The sequence below is a fragment of the Pleurodeles waltl genome, chromosome 4_2, assembly GCF_031143425.1.
Source record: "Pleurodeles waltl isolate 20211129_DDA chromosome 4_2, aPleWal1.hap1.20221129, whole genome shotgun sequence".
NCBI classification, from domain to species: domain Eukaryota; kingdom Metazoa; phylum Chordata; class Amphibia; order Caudata; family Salamandridae; genus Pleurodeles; species Pleurodeles waltl.
The window spans coordinates 441,396,252-441,418,599 of NC_090443.1; the positions used below are offsets into that span (position 1 = coordinate 441,396,252).

Here is a 22,348-nt window from a genome sequence, read left to right on the forward strand (position 1 = left end):
AGCAGTGAACAAGCTAACACCACAGCTGCTACGCCACTTCCTGCAAAATGTTTAGGCTGAGTTATCCCCACCTAGGACTGTGCAAGAACCTCGGGATGCAATAAATCTTCGCTGCCTGTGTCAAAAAGAACCTACAATGCCCCCTCCCCCCGCACTGCTTTATTCTTGTCCGCCATGACCGATGTGAATTCAAGCCCTCCTTAATAAATCAAATACTTTGAAAACTTTTCCTCACAGGCCGCTAACTTTGCTGTTAACCCAGGACTACCAGCCACAAAATGGGTGCCACTCCACAGGGACGGCGACCCAGTTGCCACCTAAACTCCGCCCCTGGACCTCAGCCAACCAATTAAACCCCTACATTGCCTGGCCAATATCACCTGCACAAAATTTCCCGGGGGCGGACATCTGGGATGCCGCCCCCCAAAGTCCCAATTTCATCATATAGGCTTGTTTGCGTCAGTCTTATTGTGTGTTGGTTTCTGATCACATTTGCTCTTCACAGGTCCTTATTATAGTAGGACCCTACCACTTTTGCTCTACTCTTTGACACACAAGTTCTTCTCATCTAGCATTTTTATTCTTTTTAAGCACTGGCATTTATCCTTGGTGGCTGTGGTCTGCTTCTCGGTCAGTTCTTTTAGTGTATCCATGTCTTCCTCCTCTGCGTAACTCAGATTGAAACAGTATTTATATATGTAATTATCAATACATTGTATTACCCCCCCAATTTTTTTTTTTTTTTTTTAAAGGAGTATGAACAGGGACACTGGGATTATGTAAATCTACGGCTGCTGTGTTTTCCACATAACCCTAGATTTGCCACATAAACTTGCACCTAGTATGTAATTTGTGGATTTCCTCAAACATTTATTTTTATCTTAAATGCATCTAAAGTTACTAAACAAAAGGTGCCTCGTGTAGTTCCATGCAACTGCAGATCCTTTGCAAACTTTAATGCACCGTATCTCCTTCTAATTACCAGTAGTAAACTCATACTAGCAACGTGAAACTTTGCCAGTCAGCATTGATAGTTGTTGAAATGACAAAACGGTACTGCTATAGGTCGTGCCATATTATGCTGCATAATTTGCTTTTCCTTTCTACAAATTTGTCAACCCTGTCACATTAGAGTGTAATGGATTGGACAAGGAAGGGATTAACATAGGAATCTTTTGGTGTAGTGCCTCCTCCGATTCTGAATTGTGGCTCTGTTTTCTTCTCTGCAGTTCTGCAAATAAGAAGCCATCTGACCCTGTGTGCTGGTCGGTCATGGATGTGGTGCAATACTTTACTGATGCTGGCTTTGCTGAACAGGCTTCTGCCTTCCAAGAACAGGTGAGTGCAGAGGTTGGATGGAACCAGCTTTGACGTGGTTGCTGATGGGGATTTAAACCGTATTCCCCCCCCACAAATTTGGCTTTCAATGCCCTGATCTGGGCAGAAAAGTTGAAGGAAGAAAAGTTTTAAGGCTAGTGAAAGCTGTCCTTATTTTGTTTTAGACAAACACAAAGGCCAAAAATTTCCCTTTGAACTGTATATTTTGACAGAAACGTAACACAAACTAGTGTTCTGACCGGCATGCCCCTTTTATTTGAAAGTGCTGAAGTCTATATTATTATGTGGAAAAGATGACAAAATTTTAATCCCCTGAGAGGGGTGTGCTAGTGTAAAGTACTTTACTGGGCTGCTTGGGACAATCCCCCTTAACGTTTATTGTGTTTTCAGCAATCACTATTTTTTTATATCAACGATGCCACCATTCAAATTCTAGTCATCAATTGTATCAGCCAAATTTTTTTTCTAGTGTTATTCATTAGCAGTCTACACCTTTGTTTTTAACTTAGATTTTTCCTATTTACTGGGACTTAATATCATAATAAATAGGCAGAAATATCCTCCTTATGAATTGATATTTTTTATGTTTATATTATTTTTTACCTCTACCGTTGTGCCTTTTTGTATGCCACATTTTATACTTATCTGCACACGTGTCCAGATTATCAATCCAGAATCCTACAACCCAATACCCAGAAAGCAAAAAGTGATGTACTGTACTCATTCCAGTATAAAAGATTGGCATCACACAAAAACTAATTTGATTAGACCAAATTGGCATGAGTTCCTTTTTTCAAATGAGTAACTTGCTGAGTTTTTTTTTATATAATAACCTTGTCTTCCCATAATTGGGACAGCAAGTAATTGCCCATTGCGGATCATACAACATATTTGTGAGCATGCCAAAGGAGGAGTTTGTTCCTCAGAAACACACACTGGCTCCATGGAAACAGGATAAGATAGATGTACCAGCAGCAGGCTGCAAACTCTTTTTGAAGGGACCCTGTCTTGAAAAAAAAAACACCAGATATCTCTGTCTACCAGAGGATGCTTGGGGGCAAGATGACAGATCTTAAGCATGTTGCAGGACTCTGTATGGTATCTCTCTGATCTTGACTGCTTCTACAGAAAGTTGAAATCTAGGCTAAACAAATTGATATTTTGCTGAGCAACCACATGAGCGCAGTGAACTAATATCAATTATGTTTGAGAAAAAGCTGTGCTTCACGTTCAGAGAAATCCAGTCCCGAAGAAATAATTTAGGAATTTGAAGCATTAACATTGTTCTTGAGGTGCGTAAAGGAGATGTTTTGGGGGCTATTACAGCATAGGAAGAATCGAAATGTGGAGGAGCTTTCTCAAGGGCAATCTGCTGCTTGATGTCTTTTCTTGACTGTACTTCTTTAAATTCAAGGGGATCCTAGATATCAGCACGCAGAAGAAAGCAACTATATTTTCATGTTGTTTCTGTATCTTTCACAATATCCCTTTGACATCCTTTGCAAAAAAAGGAAGCCTAAGTATTTATCTTGAGAAGGAACAGATGCTATATAAATGGAGACTTCTCTTCCGACTCATGTTCAACAACAAACCGGTATCATATCTACACAGGAGCAAGCAGCAAAGCTCCTGAAACTAGTTACAGGTAAAGACCACGGAGAAGGAACTTACAAATTGATGCTCCTGAAATGGAGCGGACCACGCTTCAGTGAGAGAAGTGTGCGACAGGAAGCACAGATCACTGAAAGAAAATAATGAACTCTGGATCTTTGTGGCTATCCAAGTTGAGTCTCTGTCGCCAGGGTAGCGTCTCTTAGAGTACAACTTTCAGCACTGATTATCATGTTCATAAAATGGTGTGGGATTCACTATCAAAGTCTGGAAGAGGTTGTTATCCTTGAAAATACTGCAGTTACGCCTAAAAGATGGTTCCTGTTGGTGGGGGGTGCTTGAGAGCTACTTAAAATCACTAATGTAGTATATATCACTCTTGAAATTACTAAACTCCAAACACACAGAGGTTGCCCTTCTACGGGAAGCCCATTTAGTGGGATAGTTTCACAACTAACAAGGCCAATAAGTGGCAGTTGATCAAGATGGGGGTTTCTATAGGAAACTTTTTCCTAGGGGAAGGGCAGGTTCTCTGTCTTAAATCGGCCTCAAATGGGGGCTTCAGGGCAAAACTATTACTCAGGTGTCTATATATGGACCACTTGAAAACAGATAATTTTTCTCCATTCTTTTCCTGGTTGTGAAGAGCTTTGCTGGGGGGATCTGACTATGGGAGGTGTCTTCAGTTTGGTTTTGGACCTAGTTAAATAGGTCCCCACACACCCCAATGCTAGGCTGGCAACCCCCTAAAGGCACCCAAGCCTGCACCGTGCACAGCTTTCACCCATGCGCAGCAAGGGTTGCCTGCAAGGCTTGGCCTGCAGCCAGTCCCTGCGGTCAACCCCACCTAACCAGCCATGTGCGTCAGGAGTTGGCTGCAACCTATCTCTCTTGGTGTGAGAATAGGTGTAAGAGTGTATCGGGGGTGAGAGTGACTGAGAGTTTGTCTGGGTGTGAGAGTACATGTGAGTCTTAGTGGGTGCGTCAGTCTTCGCAAGTCTGTGAGCAGGTGCATGAGGGTGTCAGTGGGTGGGTTAGGGTCTGACTGGGGCTGTGAGTGGGCGCATGAGCCTCTCAGTGGGTGTGTAAGGGTCTGAGTGAGAGAAAGATTAAAAGAAAAAGATAGTTTTTTAGGCTTTGATGGATGATATACTTAGAATGAGATATTTCTGCACAGATTAAAAAGAAAAATGCATTTTTTAATTAAAGAGTAAGATCACCACCCAGTATGAGCCTTAAACATTTGCAGATGAAGAAATCAAAGGAGGGAAATGACTACAGATACACCTGAAGTCGAACCCGCAACACTCGGTGTGAAGGTCTGTGACCTGCACCATTACCCTACACATTTTAATTTTTTATGTTTAATTTTTTCTTGCCCTTTATTAGCTATCTGGGACCGTGGGAGGAGGGGGTGGTTTGGATTTGGGGGCTCAAGGCTTCCTCAGCGGTCCCTGATGATTTTTAAAACATTTGTTATTTTTTGCCCTTTATGGGCTATCTGTGACACAGAGGGGGGGGGGGGGGGGGCTGCAGTCCCAGTCACCTCCTGCGTGAGCGGCATTGTTCCTGCAAGCAGGTAGCTGCATTTCATAGCAGCTCCCTGCATGCTGGGGAAAAGTTTTCATCTGTCTCCCCTGCACTTATCTGCGTGCAGGGAAGACCGATTAAAACTCCACTTTAAGACAGCGGGTACCTCCCCCCTCCCCCCAGTATAACAAAAATAAACCCAGGGATGCGGTGGTCCCCGGGGCTGTGAGGGCCATGAGCCCCCCTCACCCCCATTCTAAATTTTAAATGCCCCTGGGACCTGGCATATCCGGGGTCTTTAAAAGAAAACAAGTGCTGGAGCACACACTTTTTTATTTTTATTTTATTTTTTATTTTTTTTGTTGTTTTTTTTTGTTTTTCCCCTGCAAATTCCCAAAAATAAAAAAAAAAAAAAAAATATATATATATATATATATATATATATATATATATATATATATATATATATATATATATATATATATATATATATATATATATATATATATATATTTTTTTTTTATTTCCTGCGTTTTTTCTGGAACTGGGCTGAAACAGAGTCCCTAGATGGCTGCCAACACTCTCTGGTTTGAATCATCGCAAAGGATCCACGGCCCTAGATAATACAAATGTATTTTCCCTTTAATATGTCCAAAACTACGGAGCAGATTTCCACCAAATAAGCGAAAGCATGATCTGCGTACCGAAAGCCAGCTTTCTGCCAAATCTGGTGTAATTCCGTCCAGCGGTTTTGACTGTGGTCGTGTCTAAAGCTAAAGGTCCTTAAGATGGGAAACACAATCTTTTTTTTACCTCTCTTTTTCTTGGCCCCTGCTTGATGGGTATGGAGGTATATATATCTCCATACCCATCAAGCAGGGGCCAAGAAAAAGAGAGGTAAAAAAAGATTGTGTTTCCCATCTTAAGGTGCACATGTACAACTATATCTCTTCAATCAATCATCGTGGTACTTGCACCATGCAACCCAATCTGGTTACTGTAAACTGTCATGTTCAGTGCCAGGGATTGGTATAGTTGGTAAGGAGTCAATAACAATCACTGCTTTTTCTACGTCAGTCTTTCTTTCACAATTTGGAGTTGAAGACCAATGAAACACAGGTCTAAAGTGAGAAAAGCATCTGGTAGCAGACTTCCCATGGTGCTGGGCAGTCACCAGATGTAGACACCACTTTGAAAGGTTCAGCATTGTAGTGAGCATCAGATTATCTTTTGCACATCTTGCCAAATCTGTTTTTAAACGAGATGTCCTTTGCGTGTAGCCTCTTGTCTGCATAAGCTTTCATTTTCTGCCTGTTAACCAGGGCCCTTGTATGAATCATATTTTCACTTTTGTCTGTTTTGGTGGTCCATTGATATAACTTTGACATCCTTGTTCTCCCAAACATCAATATTTCAGGACTTTCACTTGGGGTCAAGTGCGGTGCCAAACGATAAGCTTGCAGAGTAGAATTCAATACCGTTTTCAAATCGAGCTTCTTAAGAGTTGCATGCTGTACTGCTTTCCTTAGTGTGCTCATAAAACTCTCAACAAGCCCATAGGCCTGCGACCATAAAGGTGTAGTCTTTTGATGTTTGATGTTCAGGTGCTCCAAGAGCTCTCTGAATCCTTTACTGTTAAAAGGGTGGGCCATTATCAGACTTCACAATGGCTCGATACCCCCATCTTGCCAGTATGCCATTTAGTTTTTCAGTAACTCGTTCGTGAGTCTTGGATGAGAGATCTTCAACTAAAGGAAAACGCGATTAGTCATTTACAGTCACCATTAGATGATGTCCATTATCAAGTGGACCAAAAAAATAAATGGCTATTCTCTCCTATGCGTGTCTAGGGAGTTCTGACATGGTCCGAGTGTGTTGAGTAACATTGGATGACAGACACTTGCATGTGTGCAGGCCTTGAGTTCCTTTTCAACTGTTTCATCTAACTATGGAAACCAAACTCTGTCTTGGAAAGCTCTCTTTGTGGCAACCATGCCATGATGTCCTTTGTGAGCGACTTCAGTCACTTTCTGTCGCAGATTCTCCAGAATCAGGACACTTGACCCTTGCAGTATAACTCCTTTCTGAGTTATGGACAATTCATTTTTTACATTTTTGTATTTTTGATATTCACCATCATTATTGAGAGGTCGAAAGTGTTTTTTTCCCACAACTGATGTGTAATTGTCTTTTACCTTCAGCAGGTCATTATTGTGGCTTGTAGTAGTTACAATCTGTGCTAGCAATCAAGCAGGTGGTGTACTCGACAATTAAATTAATTTAGGCCTCAGCCGTCTTGGCTTGATTACCCTGACCTTATATAGGCACTCTCGCAAAGTAGTCATCAGGATTCTAATCCTTTCCTGGAAGATGCACGATCATATCTTATTCTTGCAATCGGAGTCCTCATTGTTCAATGTGAGGAGGCATCTTGGCTCTCAGATTGTCAAAGATGGTCAGCAAAGCTTGATCTTCGGTTACCAGCATAAAAAGCTTTACATATAGGAATACATGGAAATGTTCACACACCCATACCACAGACAAACATTCTTTCTCAGGTTGTGAGTAAGCATGTTCTGTTTAGGACAAACTTCTTCTAGCATAGGCCACAATATGCCTTTGAGCATATGGGCGTCCACTAGGCTGTGCAAGGATAGTGCCTAACCCGACTGGTCTAGTGTCGACCACAACCTCTGTATGGAGCTTTGAATTGAATTATGCCATTTCAGTAGCTTTTTCAGTGGCATGTTTTCTTCTCTTGAAATTTTCTCACATTTTTGTGACCATTGAAAAGAGGCATTTTTTTGTCAACTCTTGTAGTGATGCACTAAAAGTGGCAATGTTTTGTCTGTATCTTGAACAGTAACTGGCCATGCCAAGGAATGAACCTACCACTGACACATATTTTGGTGGATCAGCATTTGACAGAGCTTGTACTTTTGCAGGATCAGGCATCATACTCCCATCAGAAAAGATATGGCCAAATAATTTCAGTTTTGTCTTTTTAAACTCACACTTGTCTGTATTCAAAGTCAAACCTGCATCACTGAGTAATTGACATACTTGTTAGATCTCTGTTGTGCTTCTTCTGTGTAGCTCTGAAAACAAATTTGTCATTGCTATAGTTTAATGCATTCAGAACAGGCTGTATAATACTTCGAATGATGTCTTGGAAAATGTCTGCAGCCGATGACAGACCAAAACTAAGTTTCTTGTATCTAAACAAACCAATGTGTAGAAAAGTTTATAATGCACCTGAAGCTTTCTTCAAGCTCCGACTGATGATAACCTTAGTTTAAATCAAGTCGACAAAAGAACTTGGCACCATTCAATTACTTTGTAAGCAATGTGTGGCTCTGGATGTCATTCTGGTTCAGTTGCTTTGTTTGCCAGACTCATGTCAACGCATATCCACACAGCTCCTTCACTGTCCTTTGTAGGCACTACTACAATAGGACAAACCCATGGTGTTGGACCAGTGGAACGCTCAATAATATCGTTCTTAGGTAACAATTGAAGTACTTTTTCAACAGCTTCTTGTAAACGAAATGCAGTTGTCTGTCTCTCTGAGCGACATGATGGACATCCTCATTAATAATGCAACTTTACTTTTGTAGTCTCTAGCTTTCTAAACCATGAAACAAAGAAGAAAATGGACTTACTATTTTGGGATGAGCATTCATGTTGTAATTCACAGAAATCAGTCCTCTATTAGCAACTCTTGTTAAAACTGAGCAAACGGGCACGTGACTCTGTACCTTGAAGCACATGGATCGGTGCTCGTACATTTGTTTTCTTATGTTTCACTGTCGCTACAAATGAACTTTGACTTTTTCTGGGTGTCGATGCAGCTCAAGTATACACTTTGGTCTTCAAGAGCATAAGCTGCTGTATTGGAGACAGTTCATTGTATTGCTTGCCATGCATTATATTTGATGCACCACTGTCAGTAATGAAGAGAATCGAACACCCATTTATTTTCAATGTAATCTATGAACAGTGTTTGTATGGTTTTACTGCTTTGGCATGTCAACTTTTCTTTGACTCGTATTTTTCTTCACATGCTACCAGTCCGACTTGTGCACATTTTTCTGAGGTAAACTTCAACATGGCGCAATCACTTTCTTCACTCACTTATTATTGAGGCGGTAGAACTGTTGATGATTTAGATGATGATTGACTTTGTTTAGCATCTGTTTGCCTCAACTGATGTTGCTGCTTTGCCTTGTGGGTGTGTGCCGAATGTTGATTCTGGAACGTTCTGGCGACCATTTTGTCTTTCGCACAGTGAGGCACTTACTTTTTCCTTCGCTTTACACACTGTCACAAAATGGTTCTCTTTCCCACAGCCTTTACATATCTGTGCAATGGCAGGATACTTTACTTTGACTGGAAATGAAAATCCACATCTAAAACACAACTTCTACGTGTAGGCATCACCTTGTGTCGTTCGTCTTTTGCTTCAGATTACTTTTTGCACTCATGACTAACTCGCTCTGAGCACCGCTGGCCTCCATGTCAGCAGCTTCTCCCAGAATGTTCCTCCGCTCTGGCAGCTATCAACACGTGCTCCAGACTTAGTTTCTCTCAGCATTCGTCGTCTCAATGAATTTATTGAACTTTCAGTGTTAGTGCATGAAGACTTTTTCACAAATTCATTGATTGTTTCACCAACTCTTTGACTTTCTTGACAGAAAACATATTGTTCATAATCAATGCTTGCAACTGGATTGAATGAGATTCAACGCATCTTTAATGAGACGGTACATAGCTTCTTCGTCAGTTCTCTGCATTTTCTGTAGAACTTCTTTCACGTAATCGCCAGCAAGATGTTTTGAGATATTTGATAATCTTCCTGTTATCATGAAATCTTCAGATGTCTCTATCCAGGCAGACCATCTATCGCAAATAGTTTGTTTTTTGGCGGTATCGAAAGGTGGTGGTGGTGGTTTCAGGAAAGCAGCAGCATTGTAAACCAGTGTGGAACTTGCTGATGTTGAGAGTAGTGTGATTCCTGACGCTGTAGGGTGATCATGTTTGTGCAAACTTTCTTTAAAGTCTTTTTGATGTGTGATCCTCAAGATCATCTTTAACTTTAATTGGAATGGTGGCTTCTCTCTTATCTGCCATCTTCAAATTTCATGAATCCAACTGTTGTCTTCAACTCTTTGCTCTTCGAAGACCTATGAAGATGTTCTGTCCCCCACTCGGCAGCTTGATGAGCAATTGCTTCGGGTATGGACAGCTCGTTAAGCATTACCCTGAGCACTTCTTGAACCACTCTGTAGAATGCTTTGGCACGATTAGTTATGTATTTCCTAATCTATACATCAGCTCGCATTTTCTGACACCAGGTTGATCTCTGCCTTGCAACACTTTGTAAACCTGGTTGGATCTATCTTTAGCGTTAATGCTCCGACCAGTATATAACTTTATTTTACGTGGCAACTTAGTACCTTTTTAGTAGGGTTGTAGCTTCTTGACCAAAGATGAGTAGACTTCTTAGCAAAAAATTTCGTTCCATTCAAATGCTTTCCACCTGCTGGAGTTGTGCTTTGACTTCACATATGCCAACCGTCAACTTGGCACTTCGACAAAGGCACACGTGGCACCCACGAGCAGTTTGCTTGGATCGCTGCAAACGCTCCAGGAGAGCACTTTATCTTTGGGTTATGTATCTCCTGTCTTGTCGCCAGTTGTAGCATCCTCCCCAGCCTGGGTACCTGCCAATGACCACAGCACGCACAGAGTTGTAATTAGCATGTCTTTATTTCTCTGCGTGTACCTATGAAATCCCACATTCTAAATCAACCTTTCGTTACATTCCATTCTAGCGATTACATCACACTGATACGGAGTCCGTTAGGAGCCAGAAAGGTTCTGTCCTAAAACATGCAAGACGCTACAAGCCACATGTGAGGAGAATGGCAGTGACTTAAGAGGGTAACTCGTAATTTGGCCATCTTATAGAAATGAGTTGAATAACAACACCTCAGAGGAAGGCAGCCCTTTTGCAATAAAACATGGCCCTAAGGAAGTGAACCAAGATTGAGCCTGGTCCACCCTAAGCATCTAGATGACAGGGGTACTGGGTACTGGGTAGTGGCTTGATAGACTGCAGAGCACCCCAGTTCAGCAGTTGTGGCCCAGAAGTGGATGAGGGAGGCCCGGAGCTTAAGAAGGAATGGAGTATGTTGCTGGGAAAAACCCTGTGCAGACCGGACATCTAGAAAGATGCGACAGTTGGACCTGCATCTTTGAAAGACAGAGCAAAGTGGATCGTGCCTTGGGGTTTAACATGGAAGAGGGGTTTATCTACCCTGAGTGAATTCTTGTCCTCAGTGGGCCCTGAAAACTTTGGAGAGGCCCTGAATCCTGATGCCTGGAGGTAAGAGAAGCAAGACCTCCTGGGTGACAGATTTTGAGTGAACTCTAGATTGGTACTATTTGTGCTTTTTTGCTTGCACTGCCCAAATCTACCTATGGTAATTTTTAGTGGTTGTGGAGTGGAGTCTCTAAACTTGAACTGAGGATCCTAGTCTGATTTGAGCTACTGAGAGACCAACTCTTCCTCAGTCTGACAGGAAGACGTAGCAAGAAACAGTTTAACTTTAAAGATTTGCTTGAACGAGTGAAAACCCAAAGACCTGAGCGACCCGGCATGAGATTTGACATTATCATTACTAAGAGCTTCTCGCTTGATGTTTTTAGGGAACTTCAGTGTGAGCTTATGTCTGTCAGAATTGACCTGAAGTAGGACCTGAAAGAGACTTGGAAATATGTTACTGATTTTGGGGGCTGATGGTAGACAATGTGGATGAGCATATTACCCTGTGTGAGTGATGCTAAGCATCTAAGGAACAAAATCTAATCTTCCAAGGAAAGTATGAAGTGATTGAAAAACAATATAGTAGGAATATATTACATATGCATATTTGCGGACGCTCCTTGGCTGCTTACCGCGCCTCTCCGGCCTGCCTCTACAAGGTTTTGTCTCACGGCTTATCAGGGCCTGTTTATACCTGAACTTACCTACGTACCCAACACCTACTAACCCTGCTGCTCCTCGGGCAGCCATACTACTTTCAATTTACTAAACTATTAAGATCAATATCACCTATTCTAGCCCACATACCTATTTAACATTGAGCATTCTAGCCTTACGGCCCAGCCTTGATGAAGTCACTTGTGTGACGAAACACGTGTTGGCTGTCTATCTATGATGTTGTTATGTTCTACAACACCCACGAATAAAGGCATCATCTACTAATGAGAGCCAGGACTTTTCTTCAACCTCATACTTACTCTGATTTTCATTACACTATCAGGGATCCTTATCCTTGCAGCACTATTGGACACTATATTCTGTGTGCTTTGGCCAATTCGTTCCATATTTGCGGACAGCACTGCCTCGCAAAAGGTGACAACTTAGATATATGTTAGATCTATTTGACTCTCCATTCAGGATTGACAAAGAACACAGCTTTGCGCCTATGAACCCCACAATGAACTCTCCCACTGATGATCTAGATTCAGTTTCTTCCAAGATCAGGAGGCGATCATTGAGGAAGCAAGTGTGGGAGAGGAAATTGTTTATAATAGTACAAAGCACACATCATAAGTGATGTTCTGTTGACCACAGTTGAAGATGGACCCTGCCTCGAGTTATTGCTGTACCTCTCACCTGCCTTCGACACAGTCAACCATCCTGTCCTCGTAAGCATCCTGAAGTTTGAAAGGGGCTTCACCGGCAATGTCTTTCACTGGGTCTCATCCTACCTTTCCAGGTGATACCAGTTAGTTCACATGGGCATCTCCAGGACACAAGATCCCTATCGTATCTGAGTCCCTCCAGGTTCCATACTGTCTCCTGTCATCCTCGGCCTTCACATGGAGCACCTTGCCTATCCATCAAGGCTGCTCCAACGCTGCTCCACTTTAAGAAAGAGTTGAAGACTCACTTCTTTAAATAGCACTACATCACAATGCATTAAAAGTCCACAACTTGATTCCTCTCATTATTCACCAGCTTTAAGCTTGCCATTGGCCATGTACAAGCCTCTGCTGCTGTTTTAGTTATGGTTGTGATAAAGAAACACCATATTCATACATATGCCTAAAGCTTTTAGACCCATTATGTTCTACCTACGAGGAAAAGGCACAAGGGCATCCTGTACAGGTGGGACCACTGCTCTAGTCTCCTTTATTTGCAAGGGAAACCAAAGATCACTTAAATTCCCAGAGGAGGTACGGTCCACCTTGAAACGAGAACCCAGACATCTTTTTTTGGGTCACAAGGCATCACAGCAGATGCTGTCCAGACTCAGAAGAGACCATGGCAGGTGAAGAGGATGTGAACCAGCTTCTTCATAAAGCAAGCAGCTACTATCATATGGCAGTGTGGGAATATTTGGACACATCATTAGTTTAATATGGCAAAGTAGCCTGTTCTGCTGAGCCTTGGGATAGAAGAGGCATTAGTTATGAGAATTGAAGCAAATATTATATTCAAGGTGGATGAGCAGATCATCCGCTGGATATAGCGGTGAATGTAAGATAACTCCTGCTTAAATATTTTTGGAGTAGTGTACAGTCTGTGAAGTTGGACTGGGAGTTCTCGGTTATTTAATTTCCAAAGATTATGTGGGCAGGGGAGTTGATGGTGGAATGGGAGTTAAACACAACTGAGTTGATGATCTGCCTTTATCTCAATAATTTTTTACTGTAATGGGGAAGACAGGCCAGACCTGCCACAAGAAACAATGCTAGAGTGTGTATGTGATAAGCCTATTCATGATCACTAGCCATAATGTCAGGGATCTCAGAAGCCCAGCAAAGCATGTTAAGTGTTTTTTTTTTTTTTTTTTTTTTTTTTTTAGGAAGTAACTGCTTTTAAAGGCAGGCATTTGCTTCCTCAAGTAATTGCTCTTTCTTATCACTGACCATAAGAGACTTGGATCTAGGTTGTTCCCTAATCAGTTTCTCTTACGCATCTAAGGAAACAGCTGGACTTGAGAGTACCTGTGAGACCAGGTTCTAATTCATAAAGTGAGGGTTTGGAAGAACATAGAGGGCAGCTGGCTAGCGGTTCATTGAAGGAGATCCTCTATTGATGTGTGTATTTACACCGCCAGCCGAGTGCAAGGTGTTTTTTGACAAGCAGTTCAGAAAATAGGAACTTTGCTTCCAGACCACTGGTAATAGCGGGAAAAGGTTGCCATGTGCTGACGAGATAGATATCAGCATAGGCTAGGGGGACATCTGCAGAAGAGTGGCTAGAAGATTTGGGAATGATGCATAGCAACTTAGGCACCCTCTAGGTAACTGACTATTCCGACTGTTCAGCTATCCATCTTACATATGTGAGGATTGACTTTCTAGTAGTGGACAAGAAACTGCTTGGGACGCTTTAAGAGGTGGACCTGGTCCCTCACTCGATGTTCCCCCTGCATAACAAAAGTACAATATTGATGTGAAACAGTATTGAGAACAGAATATTGAAAATGAAATATCGAAAGGTAAGGAAGTCTAGATTTACTATAGTTAACTCCACAACATGTGCTTACGAGGTGCATAAAGCTTCAAGGTATGTAGTTGTGGAATTAGGAATAGTAAATCAATGCTTTCCTATGCGCACCTACCTTTCAATATTTTGTCCCTCGATATTTGTTCGACGATTAATTTTGTAAAAAATTGTTTTACATCAGTATTGTTGCCATCAGTATATGTTAGTACAGTCAATCATCTCACGCCCCTTTCTGATCGTGGTCCATTAACTGAACCGTTAAATTGGCCTGAAAGAGTTCTGGCTGAGAGAGTTGACATACGGTGACTAAATGGCGCCCTGTTGAAGGAACCTCCATTAGTTGATTGTGTTAGGTGACAAATTAAGACTACATAGTCCATAATGATATGGGGGACTAGGAAGAACATAGTAAGTGATTCTCTTAAGGCAGCAGTTCAAGGCACCTTTTACATGAAGTGGCCAACCCTAAAATTATGAGATTGCTTACACAAAAATTGTCAGTGACGAGCAAAACAAGGCCACCAAATCTCAAGGGTGTTGCAGAAGGTGACTATTTTTAGAGGTCAAATTAACTCGATGTAGGGAGCACAGCTAACTACATTCTACCAAAATTTGGTATGAAGTTCCGTTAAAGGAGACCAAAGTTAGGAAACAGTTGGCAAACACGTTTTGAGTGCACCAAAGACAAAATAACAGAGTTAGCAAAGACCATTTTGTGACCTCTCTTCTATGGAAGACGCAACAATATCTGTGATGCTTAAACTGCGTATAGGCACTGTTCAGTGCTCACCTTTTAAGATCTATTTCCCTCATCAATGTATGTAAAAACCTTTATCTTCCAGATACAGCCAAAGGTTGATTTTCAGACAGCATAAGCATCCAGAGAGGCACTTAATAGGGCTGTTACTGTCCCCTCTTCCCCGCTCTTCCTTGAGCCGCTGCTACAGAAGATAGGAGGAAGTCCCTCCATAAGGATTATTACATCAGGATGTGATGTCCTCAAATTTATGGGTGACCTATTAGTGGCGAAACTGGTACCGGATCAATACCTGAACATGTTGATTTTGGAATTGGTGGAATTCCAGGCAATAGCAGGTTTCCAAATGAGCCTCAGCAAGCCCGATGAGCTGACTCTGCCTGAAACTGCCAGTCTATAGAGGGAAATGAAGATCCAACACTGGAAATCTGACTGACTTTGAACTTTAGAGTATTTTGCTGAGAAGTTGGAGGCCTTGATTAAAGATTGTTAAAGCGGGGCTTTCAAATAGGTTTACCATTTTTTTTTTTTTATTGGGGATAGGACGCTTAGTAGCTCTGAAAATGGTGCTTTTGTTAAACGTCCTGTGTGTTCTAGTTGCTGCCTCTTCGCTGAGCACTGGGCTGTGTATGAGCAGACTGGGGTAAAGGATTCTTATCCTTCATTATTATCAAGCACCCCAGCTTTGTTATGGCAGAGTGGTCACTGGGAGAGACAAACCGTGGTGGTTTATTGGCTCAAATCTAGCGGACCACCCAACTCAGAGAAGTTCTGGTAATACCTACGTTACATAGGGTAGACAATCAGTATTTCCATTTTCCTGGGGCAACTCTGAGTGGCTGAGGTGCTACAAGAGTTAGGAGACGTTTAATACTTATCCCCCTTCACTCTTAGCCGTCCAAGGGCAAACTTCCAGGCTTGGAAAGATGGTGATGATTTTTTTCCAGCTGCATAGCTTGTTTGATATGGGTGAAAATTAAACTGTTTGACGTACTTAGGAGTTTCTTTAACCTTAATGCACTGAACGGTTTCACTGCTTTCAGCTGCAGCACAGGGCTCTACGGCTGAAGGACAGGGAAAGAGCTACTAGGGGCCTTACCCCATTTGAGGAACTCTTCCTGACACTCACTTCTGCTGCTCTCTTGATCTAAGCTTTACAACATTATTAAACACTGCTATTACAAAGCAAATTTCCCTTTGAGCTGCAGGGGGGGGGGGTGGGGGGGGGGGGAAAGAGTTGGATATCAACTTAGATACTAAACAATGGGAGAATGGACTCTGAGGTTGACCAACTTTTCCTGGCACACCTAAATCAGGGAGTCATTGTCTTTGATTCTTCACAGATAGCATTATACCCCAGCTAGATTACCTGGTTTATATATGGGACATATTTCTTGGAGTGGATGTGGAGATATGAGTATTGTAATGCATATTTTATGGGAATAATCAAAATCAGTTGGATTTCAATGTGACCTCTTAAAGAGAGGTGCATAGATAACGGGGAGATGCTTTTACTGGGATACCCAGCAGGAGGGGTCACTCTTAATAGTGGTGTAAGACCACCTTTCATCTCCTGTTGCCAGTTAAGCTGGCGATACACTCGCTATAGGACAGCGTTCATAACCTTTTCACTGATTTGGACCCTCACTGAATCGTAACTGGGATCCAGTGACACCGTTCCCTGCCACCCAGCAAGGAATTATAGGAAGCCTAGGACCTGAGCGAAACCAATTTATGATTTGAATCTCAGAACACTAAACAAAATTACAAAAACAAGTATACACCAAACAAATGCTCAAGTATTGAAACTTTAATTCACAGTTGGATATAGAAAATGTTCAACTTTTCCATTTTACTTGCATTGTGTTTAATGTTAAATGTAATAAATTAAATTTTGTTAAAACGTTGCAGACCCCTTGAGTAGGCCTTGCGGACCCCAACGAGTCTTTGGACCACAGGGTAAGAACCACTGCAATAGGACAAGGAAGAGGCATCAATATTTGATGTGTGGCTTGAAATATGTAGCTCTTATTTGGATATGAAAATCTAGTTTATAGTGCACACGATAGGGGACAGCTATTCTGTAAACTGTAATCTAGTGATTGCATATCTTAATCTGTTTTATAAATGGGTTTTGTGCCGCCACATGATTGAGGAGACTAGCCTTTTTGGTTCATTGCCAATATCTTTAGTGACATCTGGATGGGTCTTGAAAGTTTAGATTCAGTCATGGATAGTCTAGACTCGGAGGTGAAATGGGATGGCCATCTCGGGTGCGTGTTCGGATAGTGCAGGATCGGATTAGTTCTGGTGTAAAGTTAGAGGCGTGAGTTGAAGAGGTGTTTTTATTCTGAAAATAAGAAACCAGATCTCCCTGCCACACACTAATATCTCTAGAAGCATGATATCTCTGAGATACTAGAATTATTGTACAAAGGCATACTGGTAGGGGACTCCTAGAAGTCTCCTGATTCATTAGGAAGAATTGTATTAAAAGGAATTTCATACAAAACAAGTTACAGCTAGCTCAAACCTTACATGTTACTTTTCCTAGAGATGTGCTGAAGGAGTACACAAAACCGACATTTATATAGTTGGATATGTCTGTTCGAATAGCTAAGTCAGTGCTCTTCAGATTGATCTACAAAGGAGGGCTCAGGTTTGTCATAGCCACGCCACCCTGTGAAAGCCATCTGTAGAATGAGTTGAAATGAAAAGCATTGATACGCTCTGGGGCTGGACGCAACGGAGCATAGAAATGAGGGAGGGTCGTGTGGGATTTGTTAAACTTGGTAAAGGTTTGTGAAACCTGCCAAACATGACCTGTGCTCGGTTAGTCAGACTTTTGAAGCAAAATCCCCACAAGAATGCCTATAGCTATGTTTCTTTAAGCTCTTGAACCCGCCTCTCTAACTGTCCCATTACCTCCACTTTTTTGTTCAGTGCAGCAATCCAAAAAAGGCTTTTTTTTTTTTTTTTTTTTTTTTTTTTTTTTAAACCCTTCGGCCTAGCTAGAGAATGTGCATCACAAGGTAGAAGTGTGCATGGTTTTTAAAACCACACAAGTCACATGTACCTCTACATCACACTGGCAGCTAGTGCTGTGTGCTCACAGGTCCCCATTCTCTCCTAGAACGATTGTGCCCTTTCCAGGATACTTTTAGATCTACACCTTCCTGAGGTGTACCTCTGCCCTTTATATTTATATCATTTTTTTTGCCCCAGAAAGACTAGCTGAAAGTGTTATGAAGGAACAGTTGTTGGAAAAAGAAAAAGGAGGTGTTGAGTAAGTGTGCGACCATCCGCACAGAGTGCTGCATTAGCAGTTAGATGGTACGATCTCAATTGATGGAAGTTGCAGTAACCACTGTATCACAATTGATGGCTCCTATTGCCTGTTTTAGGGTGAGACATTGTTCGGGAGGAGTATCTGCTTGTCTGGATGACATCCAGCTGTCCTTAAGCCTTCTTGTCTTGTAATCAAATCTACAAAGACACAGCCATATCACTAGAGGGATGACACAAATGGAGTCCAGAAGATGCTGCGTTTTTTAAGGTCTTGATTTAGCAAAGACTTTGATTTTACTAAAATTATTTGTATAACCTACTTTTAAGGTACTTGGGGCTTTCTCCAAGCCCTCGTCAGCCATTTGTCTGTTATTGTGTCTTTCACTTTTTTCTTCCAATTACGCACCATACAACATGATGCAATAGGTCAGCCCACTTCAGGCATTGCCTAGCTTCACTGTGAGTGTATGTGTCTTTGCAAAAGGCCAGAATTCCATCAAAGTAGTTCCCTTCAGTGCCAGCGAGTATTTAACTGTGTGCTTTGAGGCCAAAAAATATGGGTTTTGCCAAAAAAAAAATATATATTTTTTTTGTACAAAGCAGAATAAGCACTGACAAAGACCAAAGGTTTGTGACCAGCGCCAGACATATTTGCTTTACCATTGCTTATTTGAATGTTGCTAGAAAGATAAGTGGTGGATATCTGGCTGAACATAATTCCAGTCTTCAGTGAGTGTCTGCAAGCTGCTGCCTAACTGTTTTGGATTTTATGAGGTAGCTGGCTCCAGTAGATCCTGCTCAGTATGTTTGCATTCACCCCTTACTTTAATGAAAAAATATTTCATGTATGTGTTCAGTTTTGAGTTCCCCCTTTATTTTCATGTACATTTCTGTAATTGTTGTCGGTGTATTGTTCTTTCCCTTTTGTCTCAGCTTAAGTGTCCTCTCCACTATGTGCTCTGATAATCCGGCCCATATATGCAACATGTAAAAATCAGAATAAAAACACTTTGGGGTCTGATCTAGTGGTTACTGCTCGAAAAGCCATGTTTTTAGGTGCTTTCTGGAGGCTAGGAGGTTCTGGGTCGTAGGTTGGTGGGGGGGGGGGGGGGGTGTTCCAGGTTCTGGCAGCAAGGTGGGAGAAGGATTTTCCGCCGGAGGTGGTGCGTTGAATGCGGGGGACTGTAGCAAGGACTAGGTCGGCGGAGCGGAGCTGTCGAGTTGGTATGTGGAAGTTGACTCGTTCGTTGAGGTAGGTCGGTCCAGTGTCGTGGAGGGCTTTGTGAGTGTAGACAAGGATTTTGAAAATGATCCTTTTGTTGATGGGCAGCCAGTGTAGGGATCTGAGGTGGGTTGATATGTGTTTGTGGCGGGGGAGGTTGAGGATGAGACGTGCGGTTGCGTTCTGGATTTGCTGGAGTTTTCTTTTGAAGCTTGGCTGTGGTCCCTGTGTAGAGGGCGTTGCCGTAGTCCAGTCTGCTGCTTATGAGGGCATGGGTGACTGTTCTTCTTGTTTCTAAAGGAATTCATTTGAAAGTCTTGGGTAGCATGCGAAGGGTGTTGAAGCAGGAGGATGGTATGGTGTTGATTTGCTGGGTCATGGAGCGGGACGAGACCAGCATGATGCCAAGGTTGCGTGCGTGGGTGGTAGGTGTTGGGGGTGGTCCGAGGGTGGTGGGCCACCAAAAGTCGTTCCATGCTGCTTTGGTGGGGCCGAAGATGATGATCTCTGTTTTGTCGGAGTTCAATTTGAGGTGGATTGCTGTCATCCAGTTGGCGATGTCGAGAAGTCCAGCGTGCAGGTTAATCTTGGCAGTAGCTGGGTTCCTTGTGAGGGAGATGATGAGCTGGGTGTCGTCAGCGTATGAGATTATGGTGATGCCGTAGGGGCGGAGGATGTTGGCGAGAAGAGTCATGTAGATGTTGAAAAGGGTGGGGCTGAGGGAGGATCCTTGGGGGACCCCACAGATGATCTTGGTGGCTGTAGACCGGAAAGGAGGGAGGCGAGCTCTTTGGGTTTTTTCGGAGAGGAAGGAGGTGAGCCAGTCCAGGGCTTTGTGGCGGATTCCGGCGTCGAAAAGGCATGCGCTGAAAGATAATACTGATCACAAATATCCAGAAACTCAGTTCCATATATGTTCCTTTCACTGTTTAATCAAATGACTTATCACTTGCGTCCCACCCATCATTTACGTTTTTCCCCCCTGTCCTTTTGTGTGTGTGTGTGTGTGTGTTTTTTTTTTTTTTTTTTAACATTCTGCCGTCTGCTGTCCTCTGTTTTGTCCTTCTCCTATTGTCCTTTCTGATCCTCTGACACTTTTCTTTGTATTCCCCAGGAGATAGATGGAAAGTCCTTGCTCTTGATGCAGCGAACAGATGTCCTAACGGGTCTCTCTATCCGCTTGGGTCCTGCTTTGAAGATGTATGAGCACCACATCAAAATTCTGCAGCAGTGCCACTTTGCAGAAGAAAGTGGTTTTCTTGACTGATGGATCTGCTTATGCACGTGGCACGTCATCCTTTGCCTGCCCCCATGTTACATAGACCAAAGAGGGGAGTGATAACACAGGAAGGTAAATCTTCACTACCCTTCCTTGGTTCAACCAGTTCATCTCTGGAAGGGGGTGTGATTCTGTGAGAAGCTTCTGTTGTATTTGCATCACCTGACAGACTTGCCCCGTTCTGCTGAGAGCACGTGGAATGCCTTCTTTCTGATTGGTTGACTCGGATTCCTCTCACCCTCGTACTCTTTCACTAACTAAGCATGTACTCGCAAACACATTCCATGACAATGCCCAGCAACTTCACCACTATAATGCAAGGTGTGCAAGATCCTGGGGATATAGTTTTTCAGATTGATGTTCGCTGCAAATCTACCATGTATTAATTCCCACTACCGTGGACGAGGATTGACTTGTGCTGTTATGGCAGATTTTGGACATAATGGGAATGTTGAATGCTTGCCATCTTGGAACTTTTAATCGTCGATATAGGTTTCTTCTCAAGTGACAAACATTTAAATAGTTTGATCTTTTTTTATGCCTATTGAACAACGTGAGATTTGAGAAACCGATACAGTCGGTGGCAAATAATATAACGTTTTTTTTGTTTTTTTTTAACAAGTCCTGCTCTTCGGCTTGTTTTCCTTTAATGTTTATTGCAGGATTAAATTGTCGGCTTGAAAATGAGTTAGCTGACTAAGAAAGATTTTGAATTAAGATGAACTCTGAAGGTCCCAATGCTGCGCTGTTTGTCTCTAACATCCTCCAATGATTTGGGTTGGGACAGTGTAATTGTCTGCTGCAGTCACATGGAGAGGTTGCTGCAACATAAAACTAAGCTGCTTTAATAAGAAAAATAATAGCTCTGAAATGTGACTATACTAAGAAGCAATAAAGCCAGTAAAAGGGTTGTTATTCCTAAGGTGTGTGAATATTGCTGTGCACATATTGTCTGTCTCTCCACAGCAGGCCCTTGAGTTTGTCTTGATGAAATAGTATAGTTCAAATGTTTGTTTTACTGTATTTTAACCAGTAGTATTGCATTGTGAATACACCCCTGAACCTCTGGCAATTTAAAAAAAAAAAAAAAAGACAATGCAAATAAACTAGTGAACATAGAATTTCCTTAATTTCTTCTTTTATTGGTAACGCAGCTCCCGATTCTGACTTATGTGAATCAGTTATTTATTATTGGTAAAAAGTCTCTGCATGTGCAAAGTCTTGGAACACATTTCAGGAACATATAATTTTCATTTTTTAAAACCATTGTATAAAGAAATCTGCAACATTTTCTGTATTTGAACTGCTTTGTTTTTTTGACAAAGCGAAATCAAAGTGAAATAATTAACTGATATATTACATTTGACTGAAATCACCACTCCAAAGCAGTTAAAATTTTTTTTTTTTTTTAAACCTGAGAATTAGTGCTCCTAAGCTTAATCTACATTCTTTAGAATTCTGACACCACCACTATTAAGGTAACCAAAAGTTGCACTATGCCAGTACGCAGTATGGAGCCAGGCAGACAGTTTCTATTCTGGTAATGTAGTAAGGTTCCCAGAACAGTTACTGGAAAATAATGTTCGCAGCATGTGTGGCTTTAGATATACAAGCCAGCAAGTGTTGTGCTTGGAAGTTTGCAATTTGTTTTTCTTTAAACAAGTATTCTGAGTCATGGGATAGACTGTGACTCCTCCCTTAGTGGACAAAGCACATGGTCACCAATTCTACGTTAATTGTTTTTCCCCTTCCACCTCAAGAGTTCGTCATGTTTTCAACACATTTGTTTTACCCACA

The 22,348-nt window shown here is 42.0% G+C and overlaps 1 protein-coding gene across 1 annotated transcript in view; it reads left to right on the forward strand.

Annotated features, from left to right (window-relative positions):
* LOC138292876 (uncharacterized) overlaps nt 1-21,672 on the forward strand; it is a 35,880-nt gene extending 14,208 nt beyond the window's left edge. The window contains exons 4-5 of the mRNA XM_069231723.1: nt 1,230-1,338; nt 20,387-21,672. Coding sequence (XP_069087824.1) covers nt 1,230-1,338; nt 20,387-20,539 — 262 coding nt within the window. The 3' untranslated portion in view covers nt 20,540-21,672. The remainder of the gene's footprint in view (nt 1-1,229; nt 1,339-20,386) is intronic.
* The last annotated feature ends 676 nt before the right edge of the window (nt 21,673-22,348 follow it).